The sequence below is a fragment of the Caloenas nicobarica genome, chromosome 5, assembly GCF_036013445.1.
Source record: "Caloenas nicobarica isolate bCalNic1 chromosome 5, bCalNic1.hap1, whole genome shotgun sequence".
Taxonomy (NCBI): domain Eukaryota; kingdom Metazoa; phylum Chordata; class Aves; order Columbiformes; family Columbidae; genus Caloenas; species Caloenas nicobarica.
The window spans coordinates 50,235,304-50,255,751 of NC_088249.1; the positions used below are offsets into that span (position 1 = coordinate 50,235,304).

The 20,448-nt window shown below is 39.8% G+C and overlaps 1 protein-coding gene across 5 annotated transcripts in view; it reads right to left on the reverse strand.

Annotated features, from left to right (window-relative positions):
• CHID1 (chitinase domain containing 1) overlaps positions 1–20,448 on the reverse strand; it is a 119,468-nt gene that overhangs the window by 87,990 nt on the left and 11,030 nt on the right. For all 5 annotated transcript variants that reach the window (XR_010606310.1, XR_010606309.1, XM_065636040.1 and 2 more), the window contains one exon: positions 12,202–12,294. Coding sequence is in view for 3 of the 5 variants with exons in the window: in XM_065636040.1 (XP_065492112.1) it covers positions 12,202–12,294 (93 nt within the window). In the remaining 2 variants the exon portion in view is untranslated. The remainder of the gene's footprint in view (positions 1–12,201; positions 12,295–20,448) is intronic.

Below are 20,448 nucleotides of genomic sequence, written 5' to 3' on the forward strand. Positions count from 1 at the left end.
ACTAAAACACTAGCAGACTTTCGTTTATTTATTCCATACAAGGTTTGCTGATGGGTCCCGCCTGGAAGGTTATCCCAGTCTGACAGCCACGCACCTGCAGAGTGGACTGTTTTAAGAAAGCTGGTACTTACATCAAATTCCTAGAGAGACCTTTTGTTTTGCAGATGAGGAACCATACTTCGTATTTCCACTAATGCTTCTCAGTCCTTCTGCAGATGTGAATCTGTGAGGTTAAGTATCCCTTTTATCAGAGACAAACATGCTTGGTTTTAATTTAAATACTATTTTCATAGAATCATAGAATCATTTTGGTTGGAAGAGACCCTCATGATCATAGAGTCCAACTACAACCTAACTCTAGCACTAAACCATGTCCCTAAGAACCTCCAGGTAGCTAGCTCCTGGGAATTGCAAGACTGGTTCTATAATATTTGTTCTGCTTTATTTTTCTCTATGTTTATTTAGTAGTGTTAGTAAAACGTTTTCAAATTTTCCAGCTTTCTTCTCTCTGTTCTTCTTTTCCTTTCCTCTCAAAATCGCCTGTCCTTAGTGAAAAAGGGGGAGGAGAGGGGGGGCAGAAAACGGGAGCAGGGAAGAGGGTTAAGGAAAACACATCTGCCGCGGTTTTTGATTGTCTCCTTGCGATCAAACCACGACACCCCATAGACTTGTGGGTGTCCAAGTGGTGTAGCAGGTTGCCAGCCATTTCCCTTTGGATTATTGGGGCTTCATTCTGCTCCCCATCCCTGTCTTCTGGCTCAATGGGCTGTGTACCTGGAGCACAACTGGTCTGACTATTAAAAACTGAGGCAAAGAAGGCATTTAGTACCTCAGCCTTTCCCTCATCTTCTGTCACTGTGTTTCCCCCTGAAACCACCAGAGGATGGAAATTCTCCTTAGCCCTCCTTTTGCTGCTGATGTATTTATAGAAGCATTTTTTGTTCCCTTTTACAGCAGCAGTTAGGTTCAGCTCTAGTTGGGCTTTGGTCCTTCTAATTTTCTCCCTGCATAACTTCACAGCACCCTTGCAGTCCTCTTGAGTAGCCTGCCCCTCCTTCCAAAGGTTCTAAATTCTCCTTTTATTCAAGAGCTCCAGCCAAAGCTCTCTATTTAGCCAGGCTGGTGTTCTTCCCTGCCAACTTGTCTTTTGGGACATGGGGACAGCCTGCTCCTGCACTTTTAAAATTTCCTTCTTGAATAATGTCCAGCTTTCCTTTGCGCTTCCAGACTGCCTCCCAAAGGACTCTATCAACCAGGCCCTTAATCAGGCCAAAGTCTGCCCTCCAGAAGTCCAAGGCAGCAGTTCTGCTAACTCCCTCCTTACTTCTCAGAGAACCAAAAAATCTATCATTTCATGATCTTTGTGCCAAAGAAAGTCTCCAACCATCACATCACATCACACCACACAAAAGTACTTCTCTGTTCACAAACAACAGGTCCAGCTGGTGCCTTCTCTAGTTAGCTCACCAGCTCTGTCAGGAAGTTGTCTTCCACAAACTCCAGGAACCTCTCAGACTGTTTCCTGTACTGTATTTCCAGCAGACATCTGGTACATTGAATTCCCCCATGAGAAGACAGGCTAGCGATCGTGAGAATTATCCCAACTGCTTATAGAATATTTCACGTCTCTTCATCCTGTTTGGGTGGTCTGTAACAAACTCCCACCACGACGCCTGCCTTGTTGGCCTTCCCCCTGATTCTTATCCAGAAACACTTGAATCTTTCATCACCATCATCAAGCTCTAGATAGTAAAAACACTCCCTAACATACAGGGATACTCCACTGCCTCTCTCTCCTATCCCTTCTGGAGAGTTTATAGCCATCTACTGCAGTACTCCAGTTGTGTGAGTCATCCCACCACGTTTCCATGATCGCAACTATACCATAGTTTCCCAGTTGTACCATGGCTTCCAGCTCCTCCTGTTTGTTGCCCATGCTGCGTGTGTTGGTGTAGGTGCACTGCAGTTGGGCTACTGATCCTGTCATCTTTTTGGGGGAAGAAGCCCTGATTCCTATGTGACTGTTCTCAGGCACTTGATGGTTTCTAACACATCGATAACTCCTCTGTCCTTGCTGCTGCATGGATCTCCATTCCCTGCTTCCACTGAGATGGCAGCCTGAAGGACCTTGCTAGCACACCGTCCCTCAAACATTGGTGTGGCACCCCCAGGCTTATCTCTAATCATGGCTGTTTTTTTCCCTCCCCACTTCAAATCTAGTTTAAAGCTCTTTCAATGAGCCCTGCCAACTCCTACACAAAGATCCTCTTCCCTCTTTGGGACAGGCGTATCTTGTCTGTTGTCAGCAGGCCTGTTGTCACGTAGACCAACCCACAATCAAAAAACCCCAAATTCTGCCAGTGACACCAGACTCAGAGGCAGGTATTGATCTGCTGGGTCTTGCTGTTTCTCCCCTCATCATTCCCTGCAACTGGAAGGATAGAGAAGAACATTACTTGTGCTCCTGACCCCTTAGTCAGTTGTCCCAAGGCCCCGAAGTCTCTCTTGAATACCCTCAGACTTTTTGTTGCAACTTCCTCACTGCCTACATGAAAAAAATCAGTAATGAATAATAACCAAAAGGCCGTACCAGGGTAGGAAGTTTCCTCATCACATCTTTTACCCGGGCCCCAGGGAGGCAGCAGACTTCCCTAAGAAGTGGATCCAGTCTGCATATTGGGCCTTCTGTTCCCCTTAGGAAAATGTCGCCTATGACAATGATCCATTTTTTTTTTCTTTATGGAAGTGGTTTTGATGCAGGGTGTAGGCCAACTTAACCTTGGTAACTCTTCCAACCTAGATGAACCTTCATCCTTATCATTGTTTGGTTCCATTTGCAGAGTCTCGTACCTATTATGCAAGAGCACATGGGAAGGTGGGGTAGTCACAGAAAAGATGCATCTGCTGCACTGGGCAGGAACTTCTCACCATTGCCCTCTATCTCTTGAGTCACTACCTTCAGCAAAGTGGAGAGAGGACAGGGAGTCCTCCATGTCATGTGCCCTGTCTGCCTGACAGGCCTGTCCCATGGAAGGTAGGGTGCAATTCCAATAATCTGTCTCTCTCTCGGACTCTCTGACACTCCTCAACCTACTCACCTCCTCTCAGAGCTCTGTCACTAAGCAGAGGGAGTTTCTCTACCTAGGTGCACCTCCCACAGGTGTGCTCACTGGTGCCATCCTGTATAAGAGTAGGGCATACCCTGCAGCCTCACACCTGGGTGGCAGCATGTTCCCACCAGAGCTCTGTCTGGGAAGCTGTGTCTATTGTGGTGGGTGCAGAGTTTAGAGACGCCATGGCTTTCTGCTGGGTGGATACCATGGCTCCCTGGTCAAGCTGGCAGAACTACAGTGCCCTTCTTACATGCCCTTCTGTGCAAACCACCCTGTTTGCCCACTCTGATCACTACGACTCCCCATGGGCTTCTTCTAGACGTTGGGGGGTTGAGGAGCCAAACCCCAGCCACCGTTGCTCCTGACCCCACTGAGGTCTTGTCAGCCTCTGTGTCACAAGCTGCAGGCTACTGATGGCGCTCTCAGCTCCCCACGAAGTTCCCCCCAGTCTGGGAAACTCCCCTGTGCACCTCACTAGAGGTGCATATCCTAAGCATCAAAACGCAAGTAAAAAGCACAGTACTATACTATGAAGTGACACAGCCAATGACATTTTTTATTGCTACTTTGTGTAAAGGATTATACTTCAGGGGACAACAAAAGTCCAAGAAAAGTGACCACTAACAACTTGTCTGTAAATACGCAGTTATTTAACACTGGGTTTAGCAAAACTAACAGCTTTTAATGACTCAGTGTATATCAAGCTGATCCTTAACACAGTTACACCATATGTCTAATGTCTGTAATAAACTACAAATGCCAGAAAGGCCATGGTTATGCAACTATGATTAGATTCAGAATCTCAGTGAAGACAACATCTTATTTGCAGCTCCTCAGAGCTTTTTGTCCACCTTTGCTCGTTCTCAGGACAGCAGGAAACAGGTGTATTAACCAACCAGTCCCTGTAATCTTCAGATTTAACAGAACAGGTGCAACCAAATTTCAAGTCCCATTTGGCTTTTTTTTTTTTTTTTAAACAGCACATTTAGGCATAAAGGTAGTTCACTCCAGCACAGCTATCCTATTAAGAGGCTTGTGATATCACTGTAAAAACATCCACACAGCTTTCACCATTATAATTTCTGCAGTACAATAATCACTGAAGTGCACATATTTAAGCCAGGAATTTAATCAAGCCTACGATTACTCAGCACGAATGGCATTACCCACCATCACCAATGGGCAGAATATGCCTGGCTACCCATTGCCCTTTCTGGAAATGGTACTCTCATAATTTATACATGCCTCCATATCCGTGCATGTTAAAAGCAGTAACACTCTAACATTTTGAGACAATCTGTTGAAAGACAGTCTGGAAGTCTTCAGCAAACCATCTGCTCTAGCAACCATTTACATAACACAGCAATCCTAGCACCTCTCTTCAGACACACGCAAGCACAAGTTTCCCAATCCCAAAGGAGAGTCACAGTATAACACACACATTTTTTCAGAGCATAGCTTTGGCTTCTGCTGTTCCCCTGTTGCAAATCACTTATGTTTGCAGGAAAATAATGAAATTCCTGGACATCAGGTGGATGGAAATACTATCTCAATCTTTGCTGGCCACCATGGTAGCTCTACATGCATTCTCTGTGACAGCAAAACTTGCTAGACAGATTCTTGCCTCTTGATCAACCTCCACACACATTCCCACTCCTTGATTATGCCAGTGCAACTGTCTCTGGACAATGCTGTAAGCAGATATACAAAAAATTCTGTAAAGGAATATACGAAATGTCTGGATTTTAAAAACCAAGTTGTTTTGCAAGTGAAATTTTATTTTGGCCCAGAACATTTCACAAGCAAACCAAAAACCAAAGGCTTCACCAGATCCTTTAGTTATGAAAGCAAGCTTCAGCAAGAGGATCAGTCTCACTTTGTTTTTGTTTGCAAAAGCTGAATTCACGATGACCCAATATGTTTCCTTCCTGCATCATGTACTTGATCTCACGTGTAATGCTGCATTTTTTCCAGGCTGTTTTTCTCTAAGCAAATCAGTATTTTTAGCTCTTAAAAGTGTCTCCTTTCAGACGGCATTTTCTGCCAGACTGCTTTGATGTTAATGCATATCAAAGGAGTCTAAATTACAAATTCTTAAATAAACTGCTTACATTTAACTATGCTCTCTCTTTAAATCTTAATCAGGGTAGAACACAAAAGGAACAATGTTTCAGCTCCTAGCATCCCAGCTGGTTAGGGGTATTCCACATACAACTCATGTCTCCTTTATCAGTCTTTTGCCAGCTGCTGAACTCTAAACTATTATTTGATTACTGATGGTACTTATTTCCATGCCTTTTGCTGTATTTTTGATTAACAGTCTACAGCAATTCAAACAAATAAAGAATATAAGACACACAGTTGAAAGTGCTTTAATGCGTAAGTGTTAAAACCCAGTTTCAAGACACAAAGAATTTGGTAGCACCAGATACTTAATACACAATGGGAAGCACTTTTCAGTTGAAGCCTTGTTGTTCTATAAATAAAAAATCTTCAAGTACAGCTGCTTTCTAAAAAGTCAAGTAAGGCAGTGTTGTGGTTTAACCCTAGGCTAGCAACTAAGAATCATGATAGCCGCTTGTTCACTCCCCACCCCATTCCCCCCAAGCGGGAGAGAAAACCAAAAGGGAAGGAGAAAATTGTGGGTTGAGATAAAAACAGTTTAATAAGGCCACAAAATAATAATAATAATATACTACTAATAATAAAATCATAAAATGATAAAATATATATTTAAAAAATAAATTATATCCGGTGCAATCCCTCACGTAACTCCAGTCACACTGAACAGCCAGTCCCAGAGAGGAGAGCACCCTGGTCCCAAAGAGCTGTTCCCAGCAAGACAGCAGAAAAAGCAAAAAGCCCAAAGGCCTGCTGCAAAGTGGCAGAATGGCAAAAGGCTGAACAAAACTAACTGAACTATCGAAACTCCCAAATGGAACCAAACTGAACTTGTGCGCCAGAAAACCTGAACTCCAATTATAGACAAAGCTAATGGTATGGAATATTTCATTGACCAACCTGGACGTCAATCAAGGTCTGTTCTACCTATGCCAGCCTTCCTAGCTGCCTTGCACACACAGAGAGCCTAGAAGGACCTAAGGACCTTGGTCTCCCTGACAACAGCTAAGATATCAGTAAGTTCTTACATTCTTTTCATACTGACTCAAAAACACAGCTAGCCACTGAAAGAAAAACATGAACTCTATCCCAGAAAAAAAAGCAATGTTGTCTCATTATTCTTATACTAAATCCAAAATAAATAGCGGAGAGGGAAGGAAGGAGAGGGAAGGAAGGAGAGGGAAGGAAGGAGAGGGAAGGAAGGAGAGGGAAGGAAGGAGAGGGAAGGAAGGAGAGGGAAGGAAGGAGACGGAAGGAAGGAGACGGAAGGAAGGAGACGGAAGGAGAAAAAAGAAATTTTCTAACTGCATAAAGAAAATTAACTCAATTTCAGTCAAACCATTACAGGCAGAAAGAAAATGTCGGGATTCTGCTTACTGATATAATTAAATCCAACATATTTCTAAGCTTTAAAGCACGCATGGACACTGTGAACGTTTTAGGATGCCTCTGTAACTGATGAACATACTTTCAGCTACCTATTTACTCAAGAAGTTGAAGTGTTTTTTCTAGGTAATGCAATAGGAAGACATACATGGAAGACACAGACGGGTGGCTTATATAACAATATTAATTGAAAATAATGTGACTAATGCATTCACCTGGGCGATAAATGCTTATGAATCAACCCCAGAAACTTTAGCAATGCATAAAGAAACAAAACAACTGTTTCAGAGGAGTAAGACTTTCAGATTCTTTCACATAAGCCATGGGTGTAATTTCTTACAGCTAGAAAGCAGGAATATTTCACTACTTGTCCACAGATACAGCCACTTAATGACAGGCATGCAACACATATTTCAGATTAAAAGCTGCACTTTAGATAGACAGCTCTTCCCAGCTCTAATATGGTGTCTTTAAATCCCAGTTCAGAAAGGTTTCAGAACTGTGAACACTATCCTGTTAATATGCAGGACAGCAGCAGGAGGAGCAATGACAACACAAGGTCCAAACCTCCATGTGGTGTTCAACTGCGAAGTAGTCCTGAAAGATAGTTGCCATACCAAGCAAATTCTAGTCAAGGCAAAAATGTGTTTAAGAATCCAGAGGGCTTACAGTGGCTTCAACTCTCGTTTTGGGAGTTAGAGAAAGACTGTAGATCCCCATGTGGCTGTGTATAAAGAAAATAGATTTAGGTCCCTCTGGCTATGAGACTGAATCTGGTCATGTCAATAGGCACCATGATGAATGGAAATTTTAAAGTTTGTAATATTTTGCACTTTCTCCCTACCACCAAAAGGAGAAAATGCACTTTAATGTGAACACTGTTTACAGCAATTACTTAAATTCTACCAGAGCATGCATTAGCATTTTAAAAAGCTTCTGTGTGATGAAGTGACTGATAAAGCATTTTAGAAAAATGTTTTAAAGTGTTCTCCTTTGCTTTATCTGTAATAGACTACAATTAATAGCAACAGAAAATTGCTTTAAAAAAAGAATTACCAATTGAGATGAAATGTAGATCATAAGAGTGCAGCATGAAAGATTGGAATAAATGACAGAGAGAAGACATAGTAATTTCTCATTATTTTTGACTTAACCAACACAGGAAAATCTCAAAGTATTTGTTATCACCACTGAACATCCATGTGAGGCAAAGGCATACCAGTCCACAATTTTCCAGAGAAATTTGCAAAAAAGGAGTGTATTAATGGTCTGTGAATGTTGCAAAGGCTGTCTCATGAGTCACAAATAGATTTTAAGGACTTAATTTGTATGTTTTTTAAAAAAATAAGTATTACAGCTATTGCTCTGTAGTACAATGAGTTAATTCAACAAGGTGTATAACACTTTGGCTTACTGGGAGCCATACCAGCATTTCAGAGGGCAATAGCCAAAAGTGTAGTTGTTTCTGGAACCTTCCCTATAGTAGAAAGTTTTACCAGCACAGCCATCCATGCATCAGAAAAAGTTCTTAAGTATTTATACTCTAAAGCAAATCTGAATGACTCTCAACATTCTCTCAACAGAGAAAGGTGGCTTCCTAAGACTCAACTATTATCCACCACAAAAGTGGCTCTCAACAGCCATGCAAAGATATCCATGATAGTAGGGAACAACATACCTGCCCTGTAGCTCTGTTTACTTGCAACACATGTGATGCCTCATCCTGAGAAACAGTGCTGATTAAACCTTCCTCCTTTTTAAAATTCTCTGCATCTTATGACCTGAACGTTCTTTCACGTAATTTTGTGGTGGTCAAGTAACTACTGCCTCCAGCTCTGCAAATACGACATATAGAAAAGGTCGGATCAACCTGAGGAGTTTGCACAAACTTCAAACTTCAGCTGAGAGCTGATGAAGAGGAAGCAGATTGTGACAAGAAAACATGTGAAATAGCCTCAAGTGAAACCCAAGGCTGACAAGAAACCTCCAGCATGAATGTCACATTGCACCTGAGAAAGACCTCACCATGCTGATGACTCATCATTCTGCCCAAGGAATAATGAGTGTCAATCCCAGGACCCACAGGAACAGTGGAAGGGTGAGCATAACACCATAGAAACAGGGTAGAAAGTGGGGAGGCTCTGGATAACAATTCTAGCTGTGACATTAGTGACACTTTTCTGTATTAACTAGATAATTTGGACTACCAAACCATTAAAACATAAGTGGAGAAACAACAAATTCTTGACCCCATTTATACAGTGCATTCCTTTTTACACATTACAAGATTTAGAATGCAGCAGAATGCCAAATTGGCTCAAGATTATAGGGTGTGTATTCAGACATGGGAAGACCATTGAAAATTCAGAGCACAGGGAGGAAAGGGAACAAGCCACTCCATGTCTAGAGAAAAAGAAACAACAGCATAAGTCTAGGGCTGTCCTGAGATTTCAATCTACTATCTTCATGCCATAAGGCACTATAAACTAGTAGTGTTCTACAAATAAAGCGTCTCACAAAACATGACACAAAAAACACCAGAATTGAGGCAGAAGCAGAGAGGCTTGAGTGATAGGAAGAAATCTCCTCAAAATGCAGCTAGGCTGCCAGAGTCCTTCAGTCCGTAAAGGGCTCTGTACAGGTATTATTTTACAGGACTGTCTACTTTACCAATTTACATGGAATTTATTTTGTTTGCTTTTACCACAGCCTTCAACACATAGCTTCTCCCCTCTATGCCTATCAAAATTTGGTAGCCAGTCACACACAGAAGCAAAGGGTTTTTTGCATTAAACTAGCTACTTCATTTTAAGGCTATGAAACGATTATATCGTGCAATAGAGGAAAATATAAAACAACAAAAAACACCCCAAAGTACATAGTTTTACAGAAAATAAACTGCAATCAGATTTCATGCAGCTATTGAAGAACAAAATTAGAGGTAGATAGTATTCTGGGCTTACAGTCTTAAGATGGCAGAAAGTACATATATGCAGGAATTGGTCTGGATGCCACTAACCTACAGAAGAGATAACATCATAGCCATAGTGCAGACACTAACTGATGTCAGCACAGACAACTTTTTAGTCACCTACTACAGGGTCCCTGAATCTTTTCAGCAGGCAGCATTTAAGCTCTGCACAGGTATCTGTCAGCAGATAGACTTTGTTTCCCCCTCGTGCTATTGGACCTCCTCACAAAACTCAACAAAAACTTGAGACCATTGCAGAGAAAAGTCCAGCCACAGAAGAGACAATGACAAGCCTGCTCAGGCATTCCATTTTCTCAGCCTTTTTGGCACCTTGATAACAAATGTACACTGAAAGATTGTGACAGCCTACAAGAAATGTAGGAGGTTGTACAACACCATCCTGAAACTGTACTGTTAAACTGTCATAAACCCCGGTGGCTATGACCCTGTCCATACTGTTACATGGCCCAATGTGAGAAAAATAAGACATTGTAATATTTTTCTCTAGCTGTCTACTAACTCATCTGAAAAATACTTAATAATGGCTGTCTATTTAAGATTGACTTACATTACTGAATATTCATGTGCAGGCGTAAGGTTGTGGAACAGCTTGAAGGAAAAAGGACACTTGGAAAAAAATAAATCCCACATTGCCAACTATGCAAATATTTAACGAGCTCCCCATTATAATTATCAGCAAGTCAAGCCCAGTAAACCAAAAATATCTGCATAATCAGAAGAAGATACCTATTCCATTAGGTAAAATTCAGAGATAAGGAATAAGCACAACAATGGGATTAGCACATGTGACATCTGTTACCTATTCTGCAGTTAGCAGAACCCAGTGCAACGTAGTCAATTACTTTATGAAGACTGTTTCACCTATGTAATACTCTACAAGTTATGCTTCATTATTCTGAAGTCCCATAAAACAAGAGTCCCCACCAAACCTCTTAAAAACAATAGGGATTTGGAGCTTCTCAGTCTGACAGTAAAAGGCCATCATCCATGACATATACATAACTAACATTTGGTCTATCCACAGCGTAACAGGGACACTCATTACCTTTCAGAAAATTTAAGGATAAGATAACCCTTATTACCACAATTCTCTGAAAGGCATGATGTATTCCTTGTATCCATGTAGCACGATAGTAACCATAAACACTTTTCCACAAGGTAGCAAACAGAGAGCTATGCTCATGATGCAAGGATACCAAGCATATTTTGACCAGCAAGGGCATGTAAATGTAAACAAATGTTACCAAATGGCAGATGGATACTGGTAAAACTCTTGCTAATAAAGCTGAATAGCATTGGCATAGCCCACATTTCCATCTGAAATTACAATAATGAAGTCACATTGCTCTGCTGGTATTGCGAATCATCTTCTACCCTTATCTTCCGTACTATCTGCTCATTCTCACATGGATGTAATCACTGATTGATATTACAAAACCCTGGAGGACTAGACACAATCTCCCTGAAGTACTAGAGTGCGATCTTCTTTCCAGAAAAAGACTAGCGATATAGCAAAACTGTGATTTTTCAGTTTTACTATGTATCACTTAATGTAGACTCTTTTTCTAAAAATGTAAAAACTTAAAGAGGATTCAAATTCCCTCCACATATAATAAAATTACATTCACATTTTCCACATGGGTTTTATTTCTTCAACAAATAGAGTCTTAGGAAGTAAATATCTCTCTGCTATGAACACTGAAAGATAAGAACTGCTTACTGTACTGCTGCTGAGCCAGAAGAGCATATAAACTGCTACATCTGTCGGATTCAAATCATTACACAAATAAACAGAATCACAGAATCACAGAATGTTAGGGATTGGAAAGGACCTCAAAAGATCTAGTCCAATCCCTCTGCCGGAGCAGGAACACCTAGATGATGCTACACAGGAATGTGTCCAGGCGGGTTTTGAATGTCTCCAGAGAAGGAGACTCCACAACTTCCCTGGGCAGCCTGTTCCAGTGTTCCGTCACTCTCACCATGAAGAAGTTTCTTCTCAAATTTAAGTGGAACCTCTTGTGTTCCAGTTTGCACCCATTACCCCTTGTCCGATCATTAAGAATTCTAAATATTATCCTCTCACTAAATGCATTTTCTGTACACATGAAATCAAAATAAATAATTTTAAAATCTCACAGCCCTACTATGGACATAATTCCTTCCTGTAACTGTTTTTCTTACTTAAAGAATAACGTATCTATCATAGCTGAAATTGTGCCCAGAGGCTTAAAATGTTCTTTTATATGCTACCTGTATGAAACCCTTTTAACTCCTTGGCAACAAGTCATTAAGCTCCACAACCGTTTCTGATCTTGTTCTCCTGGAAGTTCTTACCAGACATTTTGGGTTAACACCACAATAGGAGGTCCCTGTGCAAGTTTTTTGACATCAAAAGTTATGAGGTATATATGAATGCACAATTACTAAGATTATTCAGTGCAACATGCATGAAGATAGGACTACAAAACTCAAATAATTTCTTTTTCATTTAAGCTGCATGGCTATAAACAAAGCTTTGAATTCATTGTATATCAGACAAGAAAGTATTTATCATCCTGAACCTGCCTTCAAAATAGGAATACTTACCCTGCTGCAACTGCAGGAGGGATGACCAGTATGAGTTTAAGTTGTGCTTCATGCAGAGCTTCAGAAAGGTGAATGAGCAAGTGAATCAACTCCCTGAAATATAAATACATTGTTAGAGAGAAATGCAGTAAAACTGGTGCTATATATTGTCAACAGCAAGTTAACAAGTAGCAGTAGAAATAACTGAAAAGATGCAGCTGGCGAGAAAGCCAAACACAGTTTGCAGTGATTGACCATAGCAGAAAAAATTAGGAAGACTGATCAGAGAGGTTTACCCTCTTTCAGGACTAGGAACACTGAACTGCTGACGATAGCCTTAGTTTTATTGGAAAGGGTGATCACCTTGGGGCTAAAATACTTCCTAGTGTAATTCTAATCTAACAATGCATTGTTAGCATGTAAAACCAGCACACCTTATCAGAGCAGGTCACCACTTGAGGTCATATTCAGCAAAAATAATGAAAACAATAGAAGAACCAAACACTGTTGTGAAACAAGCAGTTGTTGAATGGATTCAAGTTGCCACTGTATTACTACATGTGAGATCTGAGAATTTGTAAAGATGCTTTCACAGCAAGACATGCAATCTTCAAAGGGTATTTCTGAGGCCTGTATTTAGAAACATTTCTGCTGCTGTTTTTTTTCTGTATAAGTAATCCTTTCGTTTCTCAATACATTACTGTATAGCTACAAAATAAATGTTTGACAACGCCATATCTGTAAGTATAATCTTCCACATGCATAATTTAAAGGCTTTCACAAAAGCTGATATTGATATCCACGTTCTAAACATTTCAATAGGAAAATAAACTCAAAAATTCTGACGTAAGCTGTTTTTAGTCTTCCTGATTCGAAGGGTGATATTAATAGAAAATCCTTCAGAGGCAGATTGCAGAAACGAGAAAGTTTAATGGCTATTGTTATCCTAAGAGGACTAATATTACCTTCAATCTGCACTACATATATGGCCCTTCTGCATGCCTTCCATAAGTCATTTGATTTTTCAGAACGAAGTCAACTTGCATATTTACCCACTGGTAGGGCAGATCCACAAAAGTAGTCAGACAGATGATATTAGCCGAGAATTCTGTATCTGTGCAGAACTATGCTTAAACCTGAGCTGAGTAGAAAGCAGCTACATGACCCATTCCAGTAGGCTAAGAGTGCTAAAGCAGGAAAGGCAGGACATACATAAGCAATACCCAAGTTGTTTGTTCCACTTAAACTGGACTAGACCTGAAGTCTCAGAAACAACTTCTGGTACTGTCAGGCCTTTCAAGGCAGTATCATCCTAGAGATATTCTTCTGAAGTCATTGATCTTCCAATATAATTATCCATCACAGTAAAAGATGCTTGGCTTGCACAATGTAGAGACTACCCAAAGGTAACCACGTATTTTAATTTTCCCTGAAATGGTTTGATGCCTGATGAAAACTTCTTAAGGACACTACAAAAGCCATTACTCTCAAAATCCTGGCAAACAAACAAAGCAAGTTTTATCACTTTCCCAATACCATCAGTATTTTGTGCTTGCAATTTGAGAGCTGGCTGTGCTGAACAGCTCTTGACAACAAACTGTCACACTGACACCCGTGTTTCTCTTCCAAGGAGAGACATGAGATTACAGGAATCAGCTTTTGCTCTATTTACAACAGGTACTTCTACCATTCTTGCTCTGGGACAGTAACGGCTTTCCCTCCCATTTTCTTATCATATGCATTCCACATAAAGTATGTCACTATTCAGACAAATCAACTACAGCAAGTAACAATCCTTTTCCATAGGAACTCATTAAAAATTACAACATTAAACTAAACAGACATTTATGGACTCCAACATACACATCACAGCACCCACATGACGTAATCTTATCAGAAACTATAATCAGTATAAAATCTAGCTAAGCCTTCTTTCCCACTGATTTGTGTCTCACAGCTAAGTGACCTTTTTGACTAATTATGCCCAAACTTTGGTATGAGTGCACCCTTTTATTAGATGTCAGAGATGCTACATACAAGAAAAATTTGACCAAAGAATCAGTTCCTCTGGCACTGAGATTATTCTACACTGTTCATCAGCAGGGATCTCTATTCTCTACTTGGCTGCCTTGGTTAGCTGCAGGAACTCTGAGACCTCTACACCATGCAAAACATTTGCTGACTTTTAGATTTAATTATTTATAAGGTGAAGGGATAGAAAGAGGTGCAGAATAGGCCAAAAGAACCCAACATAGGTGCAGAGCAAGACAACATCTTCATTTAGAAGCAAGGCTAACACCCTTACTCCCACTCCGCATCTTCACATACCTTTCTCAGTTCCTAAAATGTTGCTATCCAGATAGCAATGCTTTGAAGCATAAGAAGAAAAGCAGTTGGGATTATTTTGAACCAGATGCAGAGAAAAAAAGAAAAATAAAGTGAATATTAAATTCAAGGTTTCCTCTTTCCTCAGCAATCTCAGATACCGGTGGTTTGCCAGCACAGGTAAAAATGTTTCCACAAAAGCAGTGACACACCCACAAAAACAGTGACAAAACAAAAGCAGCCATATTTTAAAACTAGAAGGGCATACAGCATAGAACCACAACCTACATCTGTAGATGAAGGACAGATTCGTGGCCTGATACAGGGGCGGGAATGCAGTTTAGGTTATTGGTTTTATTTTGTAGCTAGCAGACAAGACTCTAACTAAAACCAGACCTCATTAAAACAGTGATTTCCTCCCCTCCTGCCACCAAATCCAAGCAGTATAGCTCTGGTAAAAAAATAATCAGCTTCAACTTGGAGGAAGTCAGGAAGAAAAGGGGTAGCTGGACAAATGCAGATTCTTGCTTAAGAAACCCAGATTAACATCTCCTCAGTAACAGGTCAAGCCAGGTCTCTGGGCCCTGAAAACTTTCTAGGAAATCAGACAGGACTAATGGTTAAATAATTAATTTAGGCTCACTTCCATTTGTCAGCCAAGACAGATTATGTAAATCAAAGTGCATTCTTCCCCTGTCCCCCAAACAGCAATAGCAGGATGTTCATTTGTTGTGTGCTATAAATTAAAACTTTACTGTGTCCCAACAGTGCTTTCTAGTGTTTTAAACACAATAGTCTCCCATAGTACCACAGGTAATTTTGAAATAAAAGCTACTGACATTTAAAACATTTTAATGAGGTGCAGGAAAATAGGAATATAATCAGTCTTCCTGAAAAGGTTTCATTAAATATTTACCAGAGACTTCACCATTGTCAAATTTAACTTCTGAGTAGTTACTAAAACATTGGCAGCTTTAAGACTTTATCTTGAGCTAATTAAGGTCGACTTCATTCCTACTATTTCAGGCCTTCTATTATCACTACCATTTGTTAGGTCAATTTTCCAAGAGTTCATGATTTCAAAGTATCTTGTCCCCCAGAAAGTATGCAGACCTCCCAATTTTCATCACCCAAAGTTTGAGGGAAGGTTATTTTTTCAAAACTGCCTTTTCCTGGCATTGGTCTATTGTGTTTGGGACACCTTGCAGCACAGTTTACTTCAGTGCACAAGAGTGGGCTGTAGGTGTATTTGAAAAGCCTTGCAGAAGACACATAAGGCTGTTACATCCTTCCCTTCAGTTACATGACTCTTTAGAACTCTGCAACTTTCAAACTTCAGCTACTTTTTTGCACAAGTTGGTAGTCAGTATTCCCTAAAATTTATGCCTTGTCAAGAAAATTGGACAGAATAAAGCTGTCTACTTCAAGAAGAAATTGCCCTTTTGTGCCATTTCATTGCCTAGTTAATACCAAGAAACTGGAGTGAATTACAGCAAATCTTTGATTAATAGATTAATTTTTCAGGGACTAACATGAAGGATAGAACTGCCAGAAGAGCTTTTTGCTCGTATACTCCTACCAGCATTAATAAGATGTCTGAAGGTCATCTTCTGCATGATACCAAAAGAAAAAAAATCGGGTTTTTCAGAATGATTCTGTGTGATGGCAGTGCCATCTATCAGCTAATGCCAGACTGATCAGAATAATGTGTGCACTTTTATATATGCTGTGAGATTCTTATGAGACTCATGCCTTTTTCACAACATTACCCAAGTGCCTGGAGAAAAAAACCCACAATAAACCCACAATTGAGGTTAGCAAGTGAGACATCATTCTGTCTAGCAGTTAACTAAATAAGCAGGATAATTTTTCTTGCTCAGTTATCTCAGTATTTCTGCCATGTACACTGCTAAACTTAAATGCCACAGGATTAATAACTTGGAATATTTTATTGCAAAATCAGTCAAGAAAGTTTTATCTGAAAGACAGTGATTTAATTACAAAGCAGGTTTAAGCTATAAGAAGCAGCGAAACATTACAATTGAGGTATCATCCACATAGGATACCTTGGCTGATTTAGGTTTTTGCTAGGAGACTAATTTTCTATGTGTTAGAATAAAAAATGGGAAGCTGAATACTTTTTCACTGTGCAGTGATTGTCAGCATGACAGGAAGCAGCACCAGTTAGATGCAGTTTTTCATATCACATTAAATTTGACCTCACTGTGATTTGTGTATCAATAATTCTATTTCCTGAAATCACAAGAAAGAAGTAGGTATCAGTACTATAGAGGGTACTTCAAAGTATCTGTATTAGATGTCTACAGGAGCCTAAATTGGTCAATACAAAGCCCCTACAACTTAGGTCCACACACATATCAAGACAATTCAGGTTCTTCAGATAGCACACGTGGTATTTTGACACCTAAATGCAAGAACCTAATGCCATTTTATAAACCCAAAGGTATACAAAGCATGCATATGGGATTGCTGTGTAAGACTTTAGGCATCTAGGACCCTACATTAACAGTCAGGCTATCTAATATGAAACTAGGCAGCTATATTTAGGCGCATAAACTCTTGGTAAAATCAACATTTAAATGAATATGCAAAAGAAAGCAGCACAAAGGATTGATATAATTTAAGACTACAGCCTGCTGAGAATTATAGAGCAATTCTAACTCCAAACCAGAACAATCAGAACATTTTTTGTTCTTGAAAACAGACAAAACCAGATTAAGTTAGTTCTGCTTAAGAAGATGTAAAATAGAAGATAAATGGTGAGCCTAAAACCACAGAATTTCATGTCTTAGTGGATGACAACAACATAACTTCTGAGCAGCATATCACCTCATCTGTAATGCCAGCCAGGATAAACAGGAAACCAAAGACTCTTTTTAGATAACTCCTCAGGCCTTGCAGGAATAATTTTCATTCATTTCTAATGTTGAAGTGAGTACCCCAAAAAATCAAGATTTTCTAGAAACATGCAAAGGATTGACAGACAAGTGTCTAAATTTGCCTCATTTTAAAAATGCTTAGTGATCACAGGTTCCTAAAGAGGCTGGTCACAGGATTAATGGGTTACAGAAGCTTTGCACAGAGCTAACACTGTTATTTGGAGATAATTTACAAAGTTTAATTGTCACAAGGTCTTCAGGCAACTCAGTATTTCAAGCCCCAACATCAAACCAAGGGGGAGAGCAAATGTTATGAAGATGTCATCATGCCATTTTAATCCAACCATAATTTGCGTTCAGCTATTAAAAAAAGGTATCTCATGGGGACACTTGCTCAGCTGAGGTCCACTGAAAAAGAGACCTTTAGCTGCAATTAATCCCAATTTCTGATATATGAAGTAGTGCTTAAATCATAATCCAATTTATTAGTGAGTTTAGGACACTAATTTCCAGGTTTTTCAGATTCTTTTGCAAACTCACCTGCCTCAAGAAATATTGCTGCACTTCACTAAAAAGTATCACTGCACATTGTCTTTAAGAGGGGATGTTGATTTCATAGCTAAAACATGATATGGAGCACAAATGTTTCATAAACAAATCCCACTTCCTAGTCATTTTAAGTCTGATAAAGAAACCTGTGCCGTATTAAGCGTTCTTGCACCACTAAGGTAGCGCACTGGATGAGATCATGGCTCTTTTCAAAAGCACTGTTAAAAAATAACAGGAATCATTTCCACAGCTTTTCCCTCGACACAGATAAACAAAATGATGCACTAGAATAACTGAGTGCCATTTTATTATTTATTAATTTAATAGCTAGGTATCCACTTATTTAGGTTTTGAAAAATGAAAACTATAAATATTTCTAAGTGAAATATTTTTTGCTTAGACCCATACCACTGCTCTGTCATTTCAAAAGGCAAGCTGCAGCATATCCCCAGATATTTTTATGCACCTATATTGAATCTCAATAACCTGTTGCTAACTGCTTCTGTGAGACTATTCCTTTTATTTCAGAAAAAAAAAAGCCTGATATTTAGTTTTCTTTCTAAACTAAACCAGGTTCACACTAAATAATAAATTATATTAGCTAGGCAGGTCTCCTTGTATTGTCAGACAGCTCTGAATTTGAAGACAGACTACCTGTTCCTGGGAGTATCATTACGATCTTTTGTTCCTTTACCTAGAAGTAGGTTAAGCTACTTTCAGGTGTTTGACCTTGAAGGATCTGAGATAGGAAAGCCTACACTATGTACCTAAGTTAATCCAGATGCTTTAAAAGGAGCATACACAATTGCTGTTCTATGAACACTTCACATCTCTGAAGTATTAGGGGTCATCTCTGTTGACACCTACCTGTCAGCTGACCCACAGCCTTCCAAGGTTAAGAACATGCTTTACTACTGGTTGTCATTTTCAAAAAAACCAACCTGACAGGGAGAGTCAGGTATTACTCACGTTACAATGCTGCCACTCTGTGGGCTAAAGAGGTCAAGGGCTGCTCCAGGTCTTTTCTGGCAGGGACAATGAAGCAAAAGACCATCTATGCTTACCCATTTATCAAGAATAAATCTGCTAGTCAAAAGGAAATTAACAGATCCCAAAGCAAGCACTCAATGTGCAACAAAAAACCACGCTTGCTAAGGTGCTACGTTCATTTAATTCTGTCTTATGATGTGTTTGAAGCACCTGTTCACTGCAAAAAGCATTAATAGGGAAAGCCCCACAGGCACTGGATACCCAAGCTATCCAGTTTTAGAGCAAGTGACAGATAAATTGACTTAATCTCAAAATGAAGACACTGGTCCATAATTTACAAGCATCAGGAGATAAAATTTTAATGTAATTATATGCTCCTACTCTCACAAAATACCCATTATTCCACACACAAGCCTAGCTTCAGCTTCAGCTTGCTGCCTACATTAGCCTTATGCAGAATGCTTGCCTCTGAGGAGGCCAGCTCAACACAAGGTATTTTGCAACTTAAAACACCCCAACCACTTCTAGGGGAGTGGCAATAAAGAGAGGGAAAAAACCCCACAGAATAGTTACAATGAAGCACTTAAAACTAGTCTTGAAGAGGAGGGAAATCTGCAGTTCTTAACTTTTCTTTCCTATTCATGTTTTTCTGCCAAACACCATCCTTCTCATCTTTAGTTAGCATAATCCTTAAATCTTGTTCATAGGTGGCCACATATGATCAAATATTACTGATTCACAGCAAAGGAGGCAGTTACCAGAATAACACTTTCCTTCTCTTAAGTTATGGAAAATACTTCCCACTCCTGTCTATCAATAACAGACTGTGAATATGTAAGTGGTGCTTCTATACTTCACCTAAATAACACACTGGTACTGAAGGCTAGAACTATACACAGCAGCATCTCCTATAGTACAAACAGTTCGTAACCACACAAGATGGGACAAGCAATGCTGTTCTGAACCAGCATTACACCTGGCAAAGTGTAACATTTCTACCATGCCACAAGTAAACTCACCCTGCCTGGAGCTAATAAAAAAACTCCATGTTTTTTCATGCTTGTCATTTGCACTACAGCACTTTGGTGCTAGCGTGCTTAAATTGGTCTTCAGTGAGTCTTAAAATTACAGTAATACAGTCTGTCTTACATGAATGTAAGTTAACTAATAGGAAAAACATCAGTTTTACTAAAATACAGTAAGCACAGTAGATAAACCGACCACTACATCCAGCTTCCAGCTGGCGGTTACTAATTGCTTAAATCACCTTGTTGGCTGTCTTATTATGACATTACAATAGATTCAGAACTCAGTATAGACTCCTAGGAACAACCTCACAAATTACCGAACTATGAGCAAGAACATCTATCTTAAGGATTATTCGTTCCAGTGCAAATGATGGAGCCGCTGACAAAGCTCTGCAGTTTCAATTCTTCGCTCCCAAGTGTTGATTTTATAGGGAAAAGGTAGGACTCCATGAATAGCACACTCAGTTCCAGACAGA